Genomic DNA, 20,676 nt, shown 5'->3' with positions numbered 1-20,676 from the left:
ATAACACTTGAAAAGAAACGAACGGCCAAAAGGGTTTTAAAAGTTGAGACATGATTTGCGGAACTGTAGTTGGGAGTGCGACGGCTTATAGTACAGAGGTTGCTGTAGGTAAACTGGTAACTTCCTGACTATATGGCAATGATTATTAGGACTATGAAATGTTGGATTTGATATGGTTTCCTTGAAAACGACACACTCAAAGTAGTATGTCAGGTGAACTTATAATATATATTTTGTATCGAAAAGGTTTTTGGTAGTGACGGGAAAATTTCATGCCGAGTAAATGCGGCCGTACTCGCCGGCCCCTCACATAAGGTTGGTCGCTTCTTTTAACGCTAGATACCTAGTAGACACAAGTGTCTAAGTTTCTGTTGTACCTATTGGTAACAGTAAGTCTCAAGCTACGATGCTTCGACTACGCGCTGCGAATGGCTGTCATTCCTATCTATGGTACACAACTCGCGGTCAACCTGGGCAACCGACGACAGTATCTGTGGACGCTCATCATTGCCGATGTTCCCCCAACCATATTCGGTATCGATTTCCTGCAACACTATGAATTGCTAGTCGATTCATGTAGGGTGTAGCTAATCGACAATTCGTCGAACAGTAAATTCATGAGCTTTAAAGCTCAAACAAACGCGTACTGATTCTTAGGTGTATTTTATTCGCGTGACGATATATTCCACGCTTTATTCGAGGAATTTCCTCAATTAACTAAACCTATAGAGATCCCATTGGTGACCAATCGTGTGATAGACCACATAGTCACCTGCGGACCCCCAGTCACAGAAGAACCTCGCCGACTGGTACTGGACGAATTGGCCTTCGCTAAACGTTTGACAATTTACCAGCTACTGGTATTATTCGTCCTTCTCACAATCCCTGGGCTCCACCTCTCCACATGGTTCCTCTAGTGGTGAACATAGTCAACCGCGACTCGATGCCGTCGCGCTTAGACTGTGTAAGCTAAGACATCCCACCAACAACAGGCGCTGGGATTTCAAACGGTTGAATGTGTCGGCTTTACAGGACAATCTACAACAGGTGGATTTGGGAATTCACCCTCAACATGATGTGGATGTTCATTAGAATTAACTACTGCACACGATCTTATGCGCTACAAAGCTGTCTGTTCCTCAAACGGTCCCCAAAATCTACAAGCAACATACAGTCATCAAGAACTGTACTCTTCGTTTGCTAGGCCGAAAAAGGCACTGTTGGGCGGAATACAGACGAACTGATAACAACGGCGCATACGGGCAATACAAACATATAAGGAACATATGCACAAAGGCAATAAGAGAGGACATGCTTCAGTACCAGATAAAACTTATCGATAAATTTGTCTCCAATCCAAAAAGCTTATTCCGTCATGCAGCCTCTCATCGACAGGCCAAAACTGGAGTTTCCCGACTGCTAGTTCATAATGGCCGACCAATAACGACGGTGACGCCGCCAACCTTCTGGTTGGACAATACTCTCGGACATTTCAGCCGACCAACATCAACTATATTGATGAAAGCTTCATCTGCAACTGTACAGGACTTTCCGAACCACAAATAACACAACATAAACAGCTTGAGAAGTTGCATTAGTTCAAGAACAATAATTCTTAAAAGTCAAACTTATTTATAGGCACTCATTATTTGACTTTAACAACAAAAATCACGGGAGTAATTATAGTCAAGTGATTACTCCAGTCACTCATTAACACTGAAGCGAACTTGGTTACAACATTTGGATTTCAACTACTAGGTTGTAGGTTGGACCTCTACCCCACCTATTAAGACAATCGAGTAGTACCACTAGCTCTCACACTAAAGACGCGGCTTTAAACTGAGTATGCGGCCAATCCATGTGTATATACCTTTGAATTTGTTATAAATTATATAAGTGGTACTTCCATTATACACTAAGAATGACGAGAAGTCTGTGGTCAAACACCTCCAATCTAAAAGCATCTCTGTTGAGGAATATCAAACACTAGATATCTGCGAATTATGTGCAGCCTTTGATGAACAGTTAGATATCTTTCAGGTACCAAATGTTATGTAAGTTCGCAAATCCCAAACAAACCCTCTGTATAGAAGCCGTTAGTGACCAGACATTATCAGGATTGAAGTAACTACACATATAAACACTGAACAGTAGTCTACAAACGGTCTTTTTATAACCTAGTTATAGTACGCTACTCAATTTTTGGCAGGTATGGAACGCGGACCAAACATTCTTAGGTACTAGCTGGTTGTTAATAGGACTCCGTGATTTTGTAGTGTCTTTATTCAACATGACGATGTCAGTATATTCTAAGAATATTCAAAAAAAAAAGAAATTGATTAGTGAAAAGCTGGAGATAATAAATGTATAACACTCATTAATATGCTTACAACTAGAGTACAGTAGATAAAATCTAATATTGAATACAAATATTCTCATTTTATCAATAAACCTTTCGAAACTATTGCATTTTGCTATTAATATCTACATCTAAAAGATATGTTTGCTTAAATTAAGTATACAAACGTGATAGAAAGTCATAACATATTCAATACAAATCAATCTATTCATATTTCTAACAATTGATCGATCATAAAAATATTTATTCCGGCTGACAATTTATTTGATTAAATCACGTAAAACAGTTAGATTAATCCTATAGCAAGCTTTAATTTCTTGAGCAAGATTCAAGAAAATCAATGCAAACTTTTGATTACTAAAGGAATAACTGTGACAAAGCCAATTTATAGGGCGTCGTACATTCAGGAATTGATGATAACCTATTATGTCATAACATCTTACTTAATATTATAAGTTAGACTCATTCACACTTACTGATAACAGACAGGTTAAGTGAGGTAGAATCTCAAGCGATTGCCTACTAGGCTTCAACAGTGATTATTTGTTTTACATTGATACGACGACGAAGCGTCAAACCTAAACGTAAGGTCTTAATTTATTGGAAATTAAGTGATCTACAGTGCAGACACTTTCCAGTCACAGATGACATTTAACCATGTTTATTTTTCTGTGGATAATTTATGTATTAACATGTCATTTTATTAAGTAAAAAACTTACTCATCCGGTTAGTGATTTTATTTTTGGTATCAGTTCATCAGGGAGTTTGGGTCAATAATCTAGTCTGGTGAGCATCCATTACTAAGACACGGAATATAATTTATCAATAAGTATTGTATTTATTAGTGATAAAGGTGATTTCAAGTTCTATCAAAGGTATGGGAGTGACTGTCACTTACAGGTTGCTAACAAAGTGGAAGAATACCTCTTATAGGAGGACCTAGAAATTAGGTCGGAAGCATAGACACAGTCCTTAAGAAAAAACTGCTCGAGATCAATCACAAACGGAGTTTTCGTGAGTAACTGATGTGTCGGGTCCATACTTTTATGACCTTACCCCTGACAAAAGGGATCTACAGGGCAAAGTGTAATGTTGTGACTTGAGGCTATAACGAGCCGATCCGTATAGGATGCACATATGCCAACATGAGACTGATCAATTGCAGTCCTAAATAACAATGGGAAGACACATGTAAAACAACACCAAGTGAATTCAATGTGTGATGTCCCTGAACTTTCCTAATCCACTCTTCCTGTTGTGAGAAGGCAGTTTCGAACTAGATATTGATTGGTCAGTTAAAGGAAAAACATTACTGCAACTCTGTATAGTCAGGAGTATAACTTAGCTCTCAAAATGATGACTTTTTTGTTTTTAGTGTAGTGTCGGCTGTTATGTCAAGCCCACATAGCTTATTCTAGCTTCCACACAGGCCAATTTTCTCATTCATCTTGAGTCACATTTTGACTTTGTTATTTATTCGCTTATCAACCTTGACTATTTTTATGTAAACGTATATGTGTACATTTCTTATCTTACTCATCACACGTTTGTGACCAATTTATGTCTGACTATAAATATCGATTGACTCTTGGTTAAATCGAGTTGGCTAACATGACTTCTCCATCACGGGTCGCTGCGCTTCACTCTCTTCTCTTCGCTCCTCCGATCGATTGTCTGTTCAGACCAGCGGTTGCATGAAATATGCGCATTCAAAGTTTATCCTCGTGTTTGACTTACTTAATTCCGTTATTCACTAACGCAAGTTGAGTCGATAATAATATAGGAAGATTGACGATATGTATATTTCAATAACAATCATTCATCTGATCTAACTGGAGTCAGATATAGAATCACCAAATTAGTTCTGTCGCTCTTCAATCTACTTGCCTGGCGTGGTGACCCAGAAAATCAAGTTTTCCAACACATGTACCTCAAATAGGTCATCATATTAAGCAAGCGTGACCACAACATCAAAATGATATTTAGTACGAAAGGGATATCCATTCGTTAAACAACCCCTAAAAATTCCACATTACAAATAATAAAATCGCCCTAGTAACAAATGTGGATGATATTTTAATGTGAATCACTGAGTGAAATGGAGGAAGAGAATAAATACAGTTATTTTCAAAAGAAATGACTGAACAGAAATTTAAATAATTGTTCAGCAATACAGTGAAATAATAATTAGAAACATCAAATCTACTTTAGGATTCATCATTTTTCTTAAAGATTCGGTAATTTCTCAGGGTTGACATTTGCAACTAAATTTGATAATTTTATGCGGACATAGTGAACTTCTTGAGAGTATGTCTCAAAACTACGTACAATGACAGGTTTGTTATATCTTTTTTAAGTAACATTTTGGAGTAGAAACGTAAAAACGCGTTTCATTACTATCGTAACTTAACAGAAAAGTGAATAATTGTTCATTGACACTTATAATATGATAGATACTGAGTTCAAGTCTCAATGTAAACATCTACAATGGGGATGTAGCTGACCGATCTTGAATAGTACGATACACGTATTATGGATTCAATTGCCACAAACTATTCAAGAAAATATGACTACGCTAAGTGATATTATACACAAATTTACGATTATTCTGAATAATTTTTGTAGTCTTTCTAGGTAAGAACATAAGCATATTCTCATAAAAGTGAGTTTTTAGAATTCCTGCACAATTCACTAACAATTTGTTCCGTTAACCTATAATAATAATAAACTTCAGTTTTGGAGATCAAGTCAGTAGTGGAAATAAGCAAAATAGAAATTCAAACAACAACTAGGAAAGTCTCGGGTTAACCAAACAATGTTGAAGAAATTCTAACAGCCCACTTTGAATTTAAAGTATATCCTAATAATGCTGTCTAAAGAGACAATGAATTCTTTATAGATTAACTAATCAGCTCAACGTACATGAAATTTCTAAAAAAAAAAACAAGTCCGTGAATAAACTTATTCTAGTAAAGAAAATACGATGCGGAATTTATTTCCTTTCGCAAATAAACAACACTAGAAAACAAATAAAATTGTAATCAATTAATTACCCGAAAGTTAAAAATGTACACTTTTTTCAAGTATATCTAATAATGTGTATGAATGAATGTGTACGTTTGTACAATCCAATTTTCGTCCAGTTTTAAACAAACCCAAGTTACATAAATGTATAATTTACTGCAGCTAATGTAGTGGTTTGGTTCCAAGCGTGAAATTATTGAATAATAATCTGGATTATTTTTCATTAGAACGGAACAAACGTGAATAAAGTCAACAGGTAGAATAGTAGAAGGAGAAACAGAAGAACATTGGAGGGAAATAGTGTGAACGATAGTTAATGATAACAAAGATATTCTGGTGAGAAGTTACTTGTCTGAATAAAATAAATTGTAGAATATAATCGCCCATGGATGTGCACAAGAGCGCACGCGCGTGTATGTAAAGAGAATGAAGTAAACACCAATAACAGTGAAAACAACGACAATAGCAACAACAGCAACGACAGGAAGTAGGAGGAAACGAAGCTACGAAGAAGGATTTGATTGAATATTTTTATTTAAAAGAATCTGAAAAGATCTATGTATGGATTCACTTATCCATATGGTTAATTATTGTTAGTAGATTTCCGTTGTGTGGCAAAAGAGAATATAGGTGATGCAACGATATATATATATATATATATATATATATATATATATATATATATATGCATGCCAGATTTATCACAACAGGAATATTTTATATAATCAGTAAACAATATAGAAATGAATGTGATTATTACAGAAGTGGTAGACCTGCTTTCTCACGACATTTTTGAACAGTAGCTCGCAACATGAACTGTCGACGAGACAATTCGCGTACTTTCTGAAATAAAAGAAATAAGCAGCATACGAAAGTAGTTTAAAATCAAAATGTTGAATTAGATTGCGTGTACAATGACAATACAGTAGTAAAATTAAAATAGTCTTTACATTTCAAATACCAAATGATGACCTAATGACGTGTCCAGCTGCTTAATTCTTAGTAAACAGAAAGCCCAGTGAAACAATAAGTGTTATAATTAAAATAGTTTCATAATGGTTAGGAGCCAAGTTAATTCATAAAATTAGGAAAATTATATTTTAATAGTTGAGATCATGGGTCAATTGAAGCTAGACCACATTGAAAAACCTGGAAGCACTGGGCGGCCGTTTCGTTCTACTGTGGGACTCCTCAGCAGTAGAACGAAACGGCCGCCCAGTGCTTCCAGGTTTTTCAATGTGGTCTAGCTTCAATTGACCCATGATCTCAACTATTAAAATTAACATAATATCCACAAAACCCCTTCTGATACTAAAATTATATTTGTAAAGATTACAGCGATTGAAAAAAGCTTGGATCACATTGCCTACAGATATATAAATATACGCTTTAAAGTAATAGAGATTACGTGTGTTTTGTATACTACTGCAACTACTGACAACAATAACAATAATAGTAATAATAATCAGAACTTATACGATGATCGGTTGGAACAGTGAAAGTTCTCAAACAAAAATTAGTTCACGATGTAAGAGTATAAAACTTGTCGATCTCCATAGCCCCCCCCGCTATACAAAAAGATATTGATTCAACAATTTGTATGTATTATATATAATAGAATTACTGATACCTAAACAATATGTATCGATTGGAGGGGATCTCTTCCATTTATCGTCATTCCTTTTTTCTTTCTAAGTTGTAATGTTATGCTGACTGTCAAGTTTAAAATTATATATGGATATTTTGACAAGTAGAGAAAGAAATATTGCATTACAAAAGCAGTTCAATTACTTAGATGACAATTAATTATGAACTTAAATGAATCAAGAATGTAAAGTACTCCACGACCCCGGATTCGAGAATTGAACCCATGGCCCTTTAGACTGTATAGAAGAATTTCATTTTGCGCGAATCAGATCTAAATTTCCTTAACAATTACATGGCTATTGGTCATTGAGTTGATTCAACCATTGAAAAGCATGCAGGCTCAAAGAATACCTATCAAACTAAAATGGAAGTAATGTCATAGTTGTCTTGGAGTTGATCACACTATAACACGAGGAAAACCAACAGAAAGCGAACTTAAATAGAGCAAGAACAAACATTGATGCAGAATAGTATGAATTCATATTATTTCGAGGTTTCTCGTCAGCTGCGAACTACAGATGCATTAATTACACGTTCATACACTTGTTTGAACACTAAAAAATATACCTGTACTCTGAAAGAGTGGTGATTACCACACTAGTGCCCAAACGTTATCCATATCTAAGGTGAACCCGAAATGAATCTACGGTATTCATGTCAAGAATTACTTGGCAATCATCGCCCCCAAATAACCTGATACAGTCGAGGGTGGAGAGTCCGACATCCCTCGCGAAATGCTTTCACATGGCCCCGCGTATACAATCACTGACAAGGAAGTTCTACTAACTACCTTCTCGCAGCGCGTGTGTTGTTTATGAAACTGAAAGTACGGAAAGCAAATGTCCGGCGCTTTAATTGGGTTGGTGGTTATGGAGGATCCACCTAGGGGATTGGAAAACACTGGTTCCAAAACAATGGTGCACATGGGCTCCAGGATCCTTAGAGAACAAATGGCGTATGAACCGACTGTTGGTCATCGGACTGCGTCTGGTGACGTTGACCAAACCTCCAGGTCGAAGTCTCCGGGTATGGCCCCCTAAGGAAACCACCTGCTTCAGTTTGGGAGCGCAGATAGTGTTCCAGCCCTCACACAAATCAAATGACGAAGTGTGGTGTATATATATTTGGTGCCTCGTTGTACCGATGTTTATGTATTTAAGTAAGTAATCAGTTTATCGCAGTTGATACATATATTATAATCTGAAACAAGATCATTTAACATCACATCTACTCTCCGATTCATTGGGAAGGACTTACCAGGAGTTCTTAATCGTAAAACAGTGTAGTTGAAAAGTTTGTTAGTGCATATTAGCTTTTATGACAATAAGTGAAACTATTAATTAATACTTGTATTGCATTATCTGTACTGAACTTAACTTTGATCAGGAAAGTAATGTCAGTTAGCAGTCGCAAGAGTTGATATTTAATCTTCCTTATAATTCTCAGCAAATATAAAGTAATCATTTGTACGACTCAATTTAATTGAAAGGTGTTTGAATATAGAACAGTATTATATAAAGAAATGTTAATTTGGCGCATTACAATAAATTTTTTTGTGGCATACTAACAATGGCGTGTATGCATAAAAATGATATTGTAAGCTAATGATATTGAGGTCAACAACTGATGTGAAGATAATGATGACATGAATGACTAAATAAACTACAAACATGATCGATCAAGTCACTTGGTGTTGTTTACTTTAATCTTCCCATTGATGTTTAGGACTGTAATTGATCAGTCTCTTATTGGCATATATGCATTCTGTGAGTATTGCCTTAATTCACAAACATTATAAGCAATGATGTATAGTGATTAGCAGAGGAATCCAGGAGGTGTGTTTCGTCCTATTTGGGACTCGTCTGCTGAATACACCTGTATCTCAGAGTTGATGTTCACTCTGGGATGTTTGAAGCGAACGGTACTGGGTTCGAGTCCCAGAGTGAACATCAACTCTCTGAGATGCAGGTACATCTAGCTGACGAGTCCCAAATAGGACGAAACGCGCGTCCTGGATTCAACTGCTAGCCACTATCCATTTTCGCTTATAATGATCGGTAAAGTTTGATCAATACTATGGATTATGGTATAATACCAGTGATATTGGTTATTTGCTTACGGACTATTGCTACTACAACCAATAATAATAATAAGCAAAAAGCAAGAAGAAGAAGGAGAGGAAGGAAGAGGAGGAGAAGAAGAAGAATGAACGGTTAGTCACCCGTTTTGAAAGAAAGCTTGATTGATAGACCAAAGTGATGTAAAAAGTGGACAGTCACAATTTATGAAGAGCTTTCCACAAATGTGGGTTGGCTCGAGTTGCCATACCATATTAGCACGAAGAGACCAAGTTAACAAGATGAACAGAAAAAGAAATGGAAATAATGTAGCGAGAGATGGTAATGAGGAAGGCTAAAGATTGAGAATATGTATGAATAGAGTGTGGCTAGCAGTGGAACGCAGGAAGTGAGTTTCGCCCCGTTCAGGACTCGTCAGCTGGATAAGTCTGCATTCGAGAGTTGGTATCCACTCCAGGACTCGAACCCAGTAACATGTCGCTTCAAATACCAATGCGCTATCCACTTGGCTATCGAATTCAGATAGTCACTCAGTTGTATTAAAATACATGTATTCTACAAAAACTTGTGTTATAATCGATGTGTTGACGCAATCCGCACAGGATATATATAGTGTGAACGTGGGAGAAAAAATGATTCAAAACTTTTACGTTTGGAACTAACAGGCTGTGAATTAGTGTTATAAAAATGTAACGTAAGAGAGGTTTATTGTAATAACCTATAATTTGTACTGAAGATTTCCCACTGTCTCCAAAAATATAGTATTGAACAAAGCGTGAAGGGGTGGCTTGACGATTAAAGTATTAAACTTTGAAAAAGTAATTTGCCGGCTCAAACGTCACTTACATATCTACCACAGTTTAGGGAGCTTGACAGTATTTCACTGGCCCCCATGCCTGTGGCTACTAACAAACGGGTACAAAAATAACTACTTGGTAAGATAAATTACGTTCCATCATGAATAAGACAATCATTTTTTTTATTGAATCTTATATTTTATCAGCATATTGAAAATATAAGTTGCGATTTATTTATCTGTTATCTCAGAATATGTGATTGAGTGATGTGTCAAACAGTCACAACATAAAACCTAGTGCGTATGTACATCGGTTCAAGTTGATAACCTGTTAGCACAAAGAGACGAAATAGTCATTCAAAGTCTCTAACCATTCGTTACGATAATCACGCGGATACCAATAGGGTGGTTTACACCTGTTAACATGGATCATTCCAATTGTGAACTGCTGCCATGTTTTTCTTTCTTTCAGCCTACTCCTACATCAGACAACATCGCCCGCCAAAATAGGCAATGGTTGGGTATGCGTAACACATGTCCCAACCACCTCAGTTGATAGATAATTGCTACCCTATCAATGGATTTGTCATCCTTACTTAATATTCTGTTCCTAACCGAGGCGTTGCTTACTCCATGACCCCAAAATACACGAGAAATGCTTCGAAGATGTCTATGATCAAATACTAGTGACCTACGAATATTCTCTATTCTTAATGGCCATGTTTCCCACCCATAAAGTAGGACGGGGCGAATTGCTGAGTAATGAACTCATCCTTTGTTTGGGAGACGAACATCTTGCCTGCGCAACAACGGGTGAAGCAAGTTGAAGAATACCATTTCTAAAAAACAGTTGACAACTTACTTTTAAATAAACTTCCACATCGAACACATTTTTACCCACTGCTTCGCCCAAATAATAAATTGCATCTTCTATAGCTTGTTCTTCAGCGAATGAAACAACTAATTGACGATATAATGGAGCAGTCGTATCGAATACTTCATCAATTATGAAATTCGAGTCAGATTTGCGTAGTTTCTCTGAAGTCTCTTCTAAATCTTTAATCTTCCTCTTGACTGATTCCATTTCTGTACAAACTCGATCCTGATAATGTGTACAATTGGAAAAATAAGAAAAAATATAAATGAGTAAAATGGAGAATAAGTTTTGGGAGTTTAACTGGATCCTTAGCAAATGCGATGTCAAAAAAAGAATTACAGACTGAATGTCCTATGCCAACTATATATGTTATAGATAAGAGAACACAAATAAGCTGTGTTGTCATTGCTGTATTCTGTTATACATCACACAGATCTGAACTAATGACCTATGTACCTAAGCTGCACAAGAGCATGTGATACTTGTATATACACACTGAAATGATCAGTTGTGACAATTTATCCTTCATTCTGAAGGCATATAAGACGGTGGTTTTAAAAGGTTATAAAGTGATTTACTACATGAAATATCTTTTAAGCTAAAGTTACCAGTTTCTAAGTGTAGTATAACCACTATCGTTGTTAAATTCAAGGTTTATGAATTATATCTTCTTTGCGACCATTAATATGATCTTTAAAGACTGCATACTTCACGCACTTCTCAGTTAGTCATAATTTTCGTATACAAACTTTTAGAAGTGTATTTTTAGGTTTGTACGAAGTCCTAGACATTCAAAACTCAAGTTTCTTTTATAAGTCCAAAATAAAATTTGTTACGATTATGAATTTCTGATGAATGAACGAGGTAATTAATTGTTAAAATGAATAGATAAAATACTAATCAATACATGATATGTAATGATACGTGTCCGAGATGATGGCTGCTCTCACAAGACTGGATGATTGACTTGAAACTCCAAATGAGTTTATGCCAGAAACAAGACCACTAACAGATAGAGTAAGCGTTTTTTTATCGAATCAGTTGGCAATCAGTGTCCGTAGGTATGGTATGTGCTTTGCACCTTCGAATTGCAAAGTACTTCTACAAGACTGGCAGGATTGTAATCCTGTACTCACGCTGGATGGTGAGCAGATAGAAGTAGTCGAGAGGTTCGTGTATCTGGGTAGCTGCATAAGTGCTGGTGGTGGCATGAGTAATGAGATCAATCCACGTATAGTGAAAGCCAGAGCGGCTTATGCCAATTTGGGCCACCTTTGGCGCCTTCGTGATGTTAGTCTGGCTGTAAAAGGTCGGATCTACAACGCGTCGGTGAGAGCAGTTTTGCTCTATGCTTGTGAAACCTGGCCTCTCCGAGTTGAGGATGTTGGACGACTCTCTGTGTTCGATCATCGTTGTCTCCGAAGGATTGCTGACATCCAGTGGCAACACCATGTTAGTAGTGCAGAGGTTCGGCATCGTGTGTTCGGGCACAGAGATGATAATTCAATTGGTGTCGCCATCTTGAAACACCGACTTCGATGGCTTGGACATGTTCTACGAATGTCGTCCCAGAGAATTCCTCGTTGTACATTATTTGCCGATGTTGGGACTGGTTGTAAAAAGCGTAGAGGTGATCAGTGTATGACATGGTGTCGTGGTATGAAAGAAAGCTGCAAAGGGCTGACTTCTGTTGGTCTTCGGCTCCCTGGTTGGGGTCCGAGAGATGGTGCTACACAGTGGCTAGAGACGTTATCAGATATGGCTCAGAATAGAAGCCAGTGGCGATCCTGCTGTGACCTTCTTTTACTTTCTGCATAAAAAGTGGTTGTGTCTCCCTTGCCTGAAAGATTTCTTCCGACTGTACCTTTCCGTTCTCTCATTACTACCACACTACTTTACACCAATCTCTTCGTTATTGTTCTCTTTTTTTTACGCTCCTTACCTTTTTTTTCTTTTCTCTTCGAATTCTCATTGTTTTGTGTGGCGCATATATATTGGCGCTCTCTTGTACCAATATTCATGTGTTCAAATAAATAAATAAATATCGAATAGAACTGTCATACTTATACGCAAACTATTACTAGGAAAATAAACGTGGCTAAAAACCATAGCCGATTGAAAGACTTCTATTTTGTGGATCGCTTACCCTCCAATGAATTAAGACTCAACTGTTTAGTTCTTTGTCTATTATATCGAAATTGTTCTAATTTTAGAATGAAACTACCAATAAGGATGGTGTAGAAATTTATGAATATTCATCTTATTACATGCTGCTCTTTTTCTTATATTTCCATACAATTATCACCAGCTAACTAGCCTTCTTTCATGAAAATATATGATTGGATTTGTTAAGAATGTGCATTGTGCAAAATGACCATATACCTGTGTTCCTTAATTTCATTATCGAGATTCGCACAAATATAACAACAAAGATGTTGTGAATTATGATTTGATGAGTTTCAATGTATGGTTTGAGGAATTTCAAAACGAATGCATAAAGTTTTGATCGGTAGATATCAAGGGAATTTTATGTCTGACAGCATGCACTGACCATAGTTAAACAACCATTTAAAAACAAGAAGTACTGGACAGCCACTTCGTCCCGGCTTAGGACTTTTCAGGACTGTGCACCCACGACCTACTCCACAGAAGATTGAATCTGAGACCTTCAGGAAAAGCGATGAGCGCTTAAACTTTAGAGTACATTGAACTGCCATCTAATGATTTACGTGTTTGATTTTGATCAATTCATGAAGGGAAGAATAGAAACTTCATTTAAATAAAATATTACTTCATATGTATTGGTTGTTTAGATCTTCCCATTGATTTTTAAGACTGCAATTGATCAGTCTCTTTATATATATCCTATGCACTGTTTCGATATTGCCACTAAGTCACAAGCATTATAAAACAAAGACGGATGGTGGCTAGCAGTGGAATTCAGGACGCGCGTTCCATCCTAATTGGGACTCGTCAGCTGAATGTACCTGCATCCTAGAGTTGATGTTCGCTCCGGGACCTCAAAACATTAACATTCTTTTCAAATGCTATTGTGTTATCCACTCAACTATTCACTGATACCATTTACTGAAGCTGTACAATCGTGTTGCGACATGTCTAGTTAATCATTGTTTTATAAGTCCCTAACATCTCTTCTAGTCTGTCTTCTTTCAATAATTAGCAATCAGCAGTAACTGCTCTTATAATTTTTTTATAAGTTATTATTTGATTGTTGTTGTATCATCCCTCATGTTTTCTTTGCACATGTCAAATAGACAGTGATCTCCTTCACTTTTAACCTGTAAATTATTTTCATCTTATTATTATTCATTGACTTCTAGATCGTTACGCAACTTTTTCGAGACTTGAAATCGGAGAGCATTTTTTGATGTAATTTCTTTTTATTCTTCTATCGACTTATCTATCTGTTATATCCCTATAAACACGATTGTACGGCTTCAATGGATGATATCGTTGAAAAGAAACGTCTTTTCGCTAAACTGTTTTTACTCTTTCAACAAAATAAGGTTACTGACAACTAAACTGAGAAGTATTGATAGGCTCGGGCAATCTGGTTGCAGGTCCGAGTGATATTGAATGACATGACTTTGAATCGGTCGTAATATTGAGAATGGATTCACTTTTTATCTTCCTTTAGATTTTGGGTTTTAAAATTGCTGTTTCCTTTTTGATTCACGAGTTATTCTTATCGAATCACATTGTTTATCAATGAGATCCTGAACCAATCAATGTTAGTTGGAAAACTATTGAAAACCAGGAATCACTGAACAGTCCTTTCGTCCTGGTATGTGACTCCTCGGCAGTATCTATCCAGATCGCCCATACCTAATCTTCCGTATTACAACTGTTATTACTACTACTTCTATTACAATTCTAGTATTTTGTCTTATTTCACTTCACTGTGCTAATATAGGTGCAAATATATGCCAGATTTCCAATGATGAATACATCTGTTCGTTTACTTGAGTTATTTTCGTTATTTAAAATTATTCACTGATTTACTTTTTCTTGTTGCATTTTATTAATCATTTCTTGAATTTTTTGACCACCACTAAATAGGCCAGTTTGAGTTTGACGTATTGCTTGTAAATCATCTTGATGTTGATAGATTAATTCTTTTTGTACACGACGAACTTGATCAACCACAGCAGTTAATACGGATAATCGTAATTGTTCTTCGTTTAATGTGTCTAAAAAATAAAGAAAAATCAAACGAAGAAATATAACAATAAACAAATATCGAATTTTAAATAAAGAAGGGGAAAAGTATAAGATTTAAGTATACATGAACTTTTTGAAATCCAATGTGATTCACTGAAAAAGTAGGATTTTCATTTACTCGGGTTTTAGCCACAAATTTTACATAAATTTAAAAAGGAAGGTAATATTGTAGTGTATGCTACTTTTGTCGACAGATATAAGTAGTATGTAACACCAATCAGAAGTGCAATGTCTGGTAGCAGAAGATTGAATTGTAGGGAACAGGAATGTAAACAGATAGACTGTAATAACAACAGAATTATGAAGCATGTAAAGGATAACTGAAAGATGTGCAAATAATGTATTTAATGTATGATTTTCATATTTTACGAAAACACGGTAATTTTGCAGTAAATAGTAAATTGATTATCCCCACCGAGTTCTCGTTCACTTCAATATGAGTAATATTTGGTTGGAGAAGTTTGAACGAGTGAAGCAACTCAGCAGTTAAATTATTTGGTTACTAAACCACAACTCCCTTAATTGCAGCTGCTATCTTGACATGACAGTCAAGGCTTTAATATCGTATTATTATACCAAACAGCTAGATTGAAGTGGACGGTAAGACTAAAAGTAGCAAGCTACGGTCCGAGGGCGGAGTCAATCTATCAACTGTACAGGATTGTGGCGGCGGCAAGATGCTTTCCTCAAACAACCAAAATTTTGAGTCCTCACAACGGAAGGGTTTAGAGGTCAACCCTGAAAAAAGCACACCTTACCACACGGATTTCAGTTGCTGGTGGCCAATTAGTACAGCTAAAAATAACCACAAAAAACCATGGGGACTCTTTCAAGAAGTTATCTCTTGGGCAATGCGACCACGATTTCAGATCAACAAGTACCTGAAAAATATCCTCCCACGGTGTGGGCAACCCGTAAGTGATAAACACACACACGCTCGTAACAGCATTCGGTATCAGCTAGTTCACAATCATACTCTATAGATCTACTATGAGCGCTTATGATGAAAAAATTGTTTTGGTGCTATTAATGCAAGCTTACAATTAAATAACTTGATAATATATATATATATATATATATATATATATATATATATATATATCCAGTTGCGATTCATCTTTTTGATGTCTGCTTCCAATTCTCGATGCAGTGTGTTCGTTGGTTTTCCTCTTTCCCTTTTCTCTTTAGGATTCCAAGTTAGTGCTTGCCTCGTGACGCAGTTTGATGTGCGTCCCATCCACTTCCAACGTCTTTTCCTAATTTCCTCCTCAGCTGGAAGCTGGCTTGTTCTGTTACACAGTAGGCTGTTGCTGATGGTACTCGGTAAACAGACATTGAGTACCTTGCGTAGACAACTGTTTAGAAATACATGTACGTTTTTGATGATGGTTGTAGTGGTTCTCTACGTTTCAGATCTGTACAGTAGAGCTGTCTTGACGTTCGTATTGAAGATTCTGACTTCAATATTGGTTGGAAGTTGTTTTGAGTTCCATATGTTCTTCAACTGTGTGAATGATGCTCTTGATTTGCCAATCCTTGCTTTTAGGTCTGCATCAGATCACCCTTATTCATCAATGACGATGTCCAGGTATGTGAAAGTTTTCACCTCTTCCAGAGCTTCTCCATCGAGTGTGATTGGATTGGTGTTCTCCATGTTGTATTTAAGGATCTTGCTTTTTCCCTTATGTGTGTTGAGGCCTACTGATGTAGAGGTTGCTGCCACACTGACTGTCTTCACCTGCATTTGTTCTTGTGTATTGGATAAAAAGATGAGATCATCTGCAAAGCCCAAATCGTCTAGTTGCATTCACGTTGTCGATTGTATTCCGTGCTTCCCCTCAGATGTGGACGTCATCATAATTTAATCAACCACTAGAAAAATGAGAATGAGTAAGCAGCCTTGTTTGACTCTGGTTTTCATTTGGAATGAGTCTGTCAGCTGTCCTTCATGCACGACTTCTCAGTATAGTCCATCGTATGAATTCTGGATGATGTTGACGACTTTTTCAGATACACCATAGTGTCGAAGAAGTTTCCATAAAGTTCTTCTATCCACACTATCAAATGCTTTCTCATAGTCCAGGAAGTTGATGTGTGGTGACGAATTCCATTCAATCTATTGTTCAACGATGGTCCGTAGTGTCGCGATTTGATCTTTGCACCACCTATCCTCACGGAATCCGGCATGTCGATCTCGAAGCTGGGTGTCTACTAAATCTTTCATCTGGTTCAGTAACGCCTCGTTGAGAACTTTTTCCGGTACTGACAGTAGTGTGGTGCCTCTGTGGTTCTCACACTTGCTCAGATCTTTATTTGGTATCTTGATGAGGTGTCCTTTTTTCCAGTCCGTCGGCACTTGTATTTCCTTCCAAATCTTCCTGAAACTAATGTGGAGTATGTTTGAAGTTACTTCTATGTGTGACTTTAGTACTTCGACTGGGATATTGTCAGGTCCTGTCGCTTTCCCAATCTTGATTTGTCTGATGGACATCCTGATTTCTTCGATCGTTGGTGGAGCGACAGCTATAGGAAGGCCTGTAGGTGCTGCTTCGATGTCCGGTGGGTACAGTGTGGCTGATCCACTAGGGTTTTCAAAAGGTTCTACCCATTTGTTCCTCTGTTCTTGAACCTCAGTGATTGGCTTGCCTCCTCAGTCCTTGACCGGTCTCTCTGCTATGTTCTTCGTTGTGTCATATAGTTGTTTCATATTTCCTTCCCTTGCAGCTTTTTCCGCTGTTGTTTCTAGCTCTTCCACGTATTTCTACTTGTCAGCTCCAATGCTCATCATTTGCTTGTTTGCCTCTGTGTATTCAGCTTTTGTCTTAACTTTCTCTGCTCTTGTTCAGCTGCTGTTAATTGTTTTCTTCTTGTTCTTTCTTTCTTGAAACTTGACCAGGGTTTCTATAGAGACCCATTCCTTACGACGATGCATCTTGCGATCCGGAACCTCCTGACACGTTGAAGTCAGTGCTTTTCTGATCCCTTTCCAAATGTCCTTCATAGTAGTTTCCTCTTCTTTGAGTGGATCTTGTAAGGCTTGGAACCTGTTGTTGAGAGTTATCTTGAATTTGTTGAGTTTGTCAATATGTCTAAGGAAGGCTGTATTAAACCTTTGTAATGTTGTCTCCCCAGTTGTCTCTTGCTTATTTAGCTTCAATTTCATCTTGGCAACCACCAGGTAATGATCTGAGGCTATGTCAGCTACTCACCTGGTTCTCACGCCTTTCATTGTTCTTCTGGATTTTTTAGTGATACAAATATGATCGATCTGATTCCCTGTAGTGATCCGGTGGGACCCATGTAGCTTTGTGTATGCGTTTGTGAGGGAATATTGTGCCATCTATAACCATTTTGTTGAATGCATATAAATTCGCAAATCTCTCCCCATTCTCGTTTCTTTCTCCCAGTCTATGTCGTCCCATGATATCTTCATACCCGGTGTTGTCCATTCCGACTTTGGCGTTTAGGTCTCCCATCAGGATAATCAGGTCCCTTTTTGGGCACTTCTCTATGATCAGTTGCAGTCTATTTTAAAAATGATCTTTATCGTCGTCGTTGCTATCATTGGTGGGTGCATAACACGGGGTAACATTCATTGATTACTTTTCTCCTTGTTTTGAAGAGCCTGTGTTCATGAGATTCCCGTGCTATAAGTGCATTATGTGCCACTTCAGACAGCATCAGAGAAACTCCCCGAGTGCGCGGAGCATTTTCTTCTTCGTGACCAGGGTACCACAGCATCTCTCCTAAATCTAAACTTTCTTGTCCAGATTGGGTCTAATGGGTTTCACCGAATCTGAGAACAACTAAGTTGTATCTTCTCATTTCCGTAGCTATTTGATTAGTCCTTCCAGTTTCCCATATTGTTCGAACATTCCCTGTATCTACGAAGATTGTTGCTGTTGTTGTTAGAAGTGGCGTTTGCTCCGTAACTTCCGAAGAATCTCGGCTCTCACCATAATTCTTCCTTCCACTCGGAGGTCAGAATTTAAATACTCTAGTTTGTTTATTCTGATTGGTGTTTTTTTTAGCAAGGATGTTTTTTCTACGGGATGGGGTTGCTGACCCCATTCGCAACCCTCTTCCTTTACCCAGGCTTGGGACCTACAGTAACCCTAGAAGTGCTACAGACGGAATTACACCATGGTAACTGTTAATCAACAATTAAATGCATGGGTCTGAATATCCATCCAGTCTAAACCATAACAAAGCGTATTCTTAACAAAATTAAAGGTTATTTAGTCAACGTGGATTTATTTCCGATTATATTTCATTTAATCACATAACTAGATTATTTTACCCATATGTACTGTTAGTTTTTCTTATTAAACTAAAACGATTAATTTGGTCGTAGACGGAGTTTTCACTTTTGTACTATTTTTAACGACAACGATAGATTGATACACATACACACACGCTTATGGATCTTCACATGATGAACTATTGAACATCAAATTGTCACATGATCTAACTATACACAAAGCAAAAAAATGGTTGGACAAGCACCATTAGTGTGATTTTTATTACTAAACTTTATATACTCTTTGATAATCATTGATTTTGATCATCGCCCTGAAAAAGTTCGGACCAGTTTGCAAGGTGAAACGTTGGAATCATTTGAATTTCAACGGCTAAGATTATTTCGAATATAATTCTCCACAATTAACAACTGATATCACAGTTGACAGAACCGATAAAAACTAGAGAGTATTATAAAACTGTTTAGCACTTTAGTTTGGAATCAAGAAATGACAAGAAGCCAAACTCAGTACTTTAAGATCTCGTTCAGTTTTGAATTAAGAACTAATTTCTGTGTAAAAGTTGCACTGAATGTTTAGATTTTAAACTTCCCGTCCTGAGTATAGGCTAAATGTGATAATTACACGTAAAAAATTAATTAGTTAAACTTCGACCAAAACAGTGTGTTTTCCCAGTTATTTATCTTGTAAGACTCTAAATTATCCTACTGTTCGTCTTATTGACTGAATTTTGGTCAGTCTTAGTTGGGATACCGTTGGGGTGATCCAGAAAATTGCTTGCAAAAGACAAGCAAGCATCAGGAAACACTAAGAAGCGTTCGTCCAATCAGCGTTCACTTGGAGTCTTGGCCAGAAATATCAAGGGAGCGAAACGTCACACGCAGAGGCTCTGATTGGTTGGCTGCTACACCACTACTATGATTAGTAGCATTCCAGAATATTCCAGCGACCCAAGGACATTTAAAATGTTATAAAAACCCTATATTTTCCGTAATAAAATGAACCTTGGAGTAAACTAATTCTCGCGTACTTTGAGTCTTCTCTCTCGTGTTCAGGTCGCTGTATAGTTCTAGCTTGGGGGTTACAGAATAGCTTAGGAGACGAATACAGCGTTCAAATCCGCAAGACTTATCAGATACATGTATTCTCTGGCGACTGTCTCGATGAAACTATTGTGCTACAAGCTTTATGGAAGAAATGGATGGTGGCTAGCAGTTTATTTATTTGAACACATAAATATTGGTACAAGGGGGCACCAGATACATATGCGCCACACAATAACAATGAGAATTGGAAGAGGAAAAGAATGTAAGGTGTGTATAAGAGAAAATAGAGAACAATAACGACCACAGATTAGTGTATGGTAGTGAGATGATAATGATAGTAATAATGA

At 37.1% G+C, this 20,676-nt stretch overlaps 1 protein-coding gene across 2 annotated transcripts in view; it reads right to left on the bottom strand.

The window, feature by feature from the left end:
* Window positions 1-1,381: 1,381 nt before the first annotated feature.
* MS3_00002789 (uncharacterized protein) overlaps window positions 1,382-20,676 on the bottom strand; it is a 28,016-nt gene continuing 8,721 nt past the window's right edge. The window contains exons 6-9 of one of the 2 annotated variants that reach the window (XM_051210412.1): window positions 14,806-14,993; window positions 10,768-11,007; window positions 6,145-6,227; window positions 1,382-2,309 (exon numbers count right to left, since the gene is read on the bottom strand). In XM_051210412.1, the coding sequence (XP_051070403.1) occupies window positions 2,300-2,309; window positions 6,145-6,227; window positions 10,768-11,007; window positions 14,806-14,993 (521 nt within the window). In that variant the 3' untranslated portion in view covers window positions 1,382-2,299. Of the gene's footprint in view, window positions 2,310-6,144; window positions 6,228-6,676; window positions 14,994-20,676 lie in introns of those variants that run through there. The other variant, XM_051210413.1, reaches the window with a different exon arrangement.

Source organism: Schistosoma haematobium, chromosome ZW (assembly GCF_000699445.3).
Source record: "Schistosoma haematobium chromosome ZW, whole genome shotgun sequence".
In the NCBI taxonomy this organism is placed as follows: Eukaryota; Metazoa; Platyhelminthes; class Trematoda; order Strigeidida; family Schistosomatidae; genus Schistosoma; species Schistosoma haematobium.
Note: the sequence above shows the minus strand (reverse complement) of the source record. Positions and strands in the feature narration are given on the sequence as shown.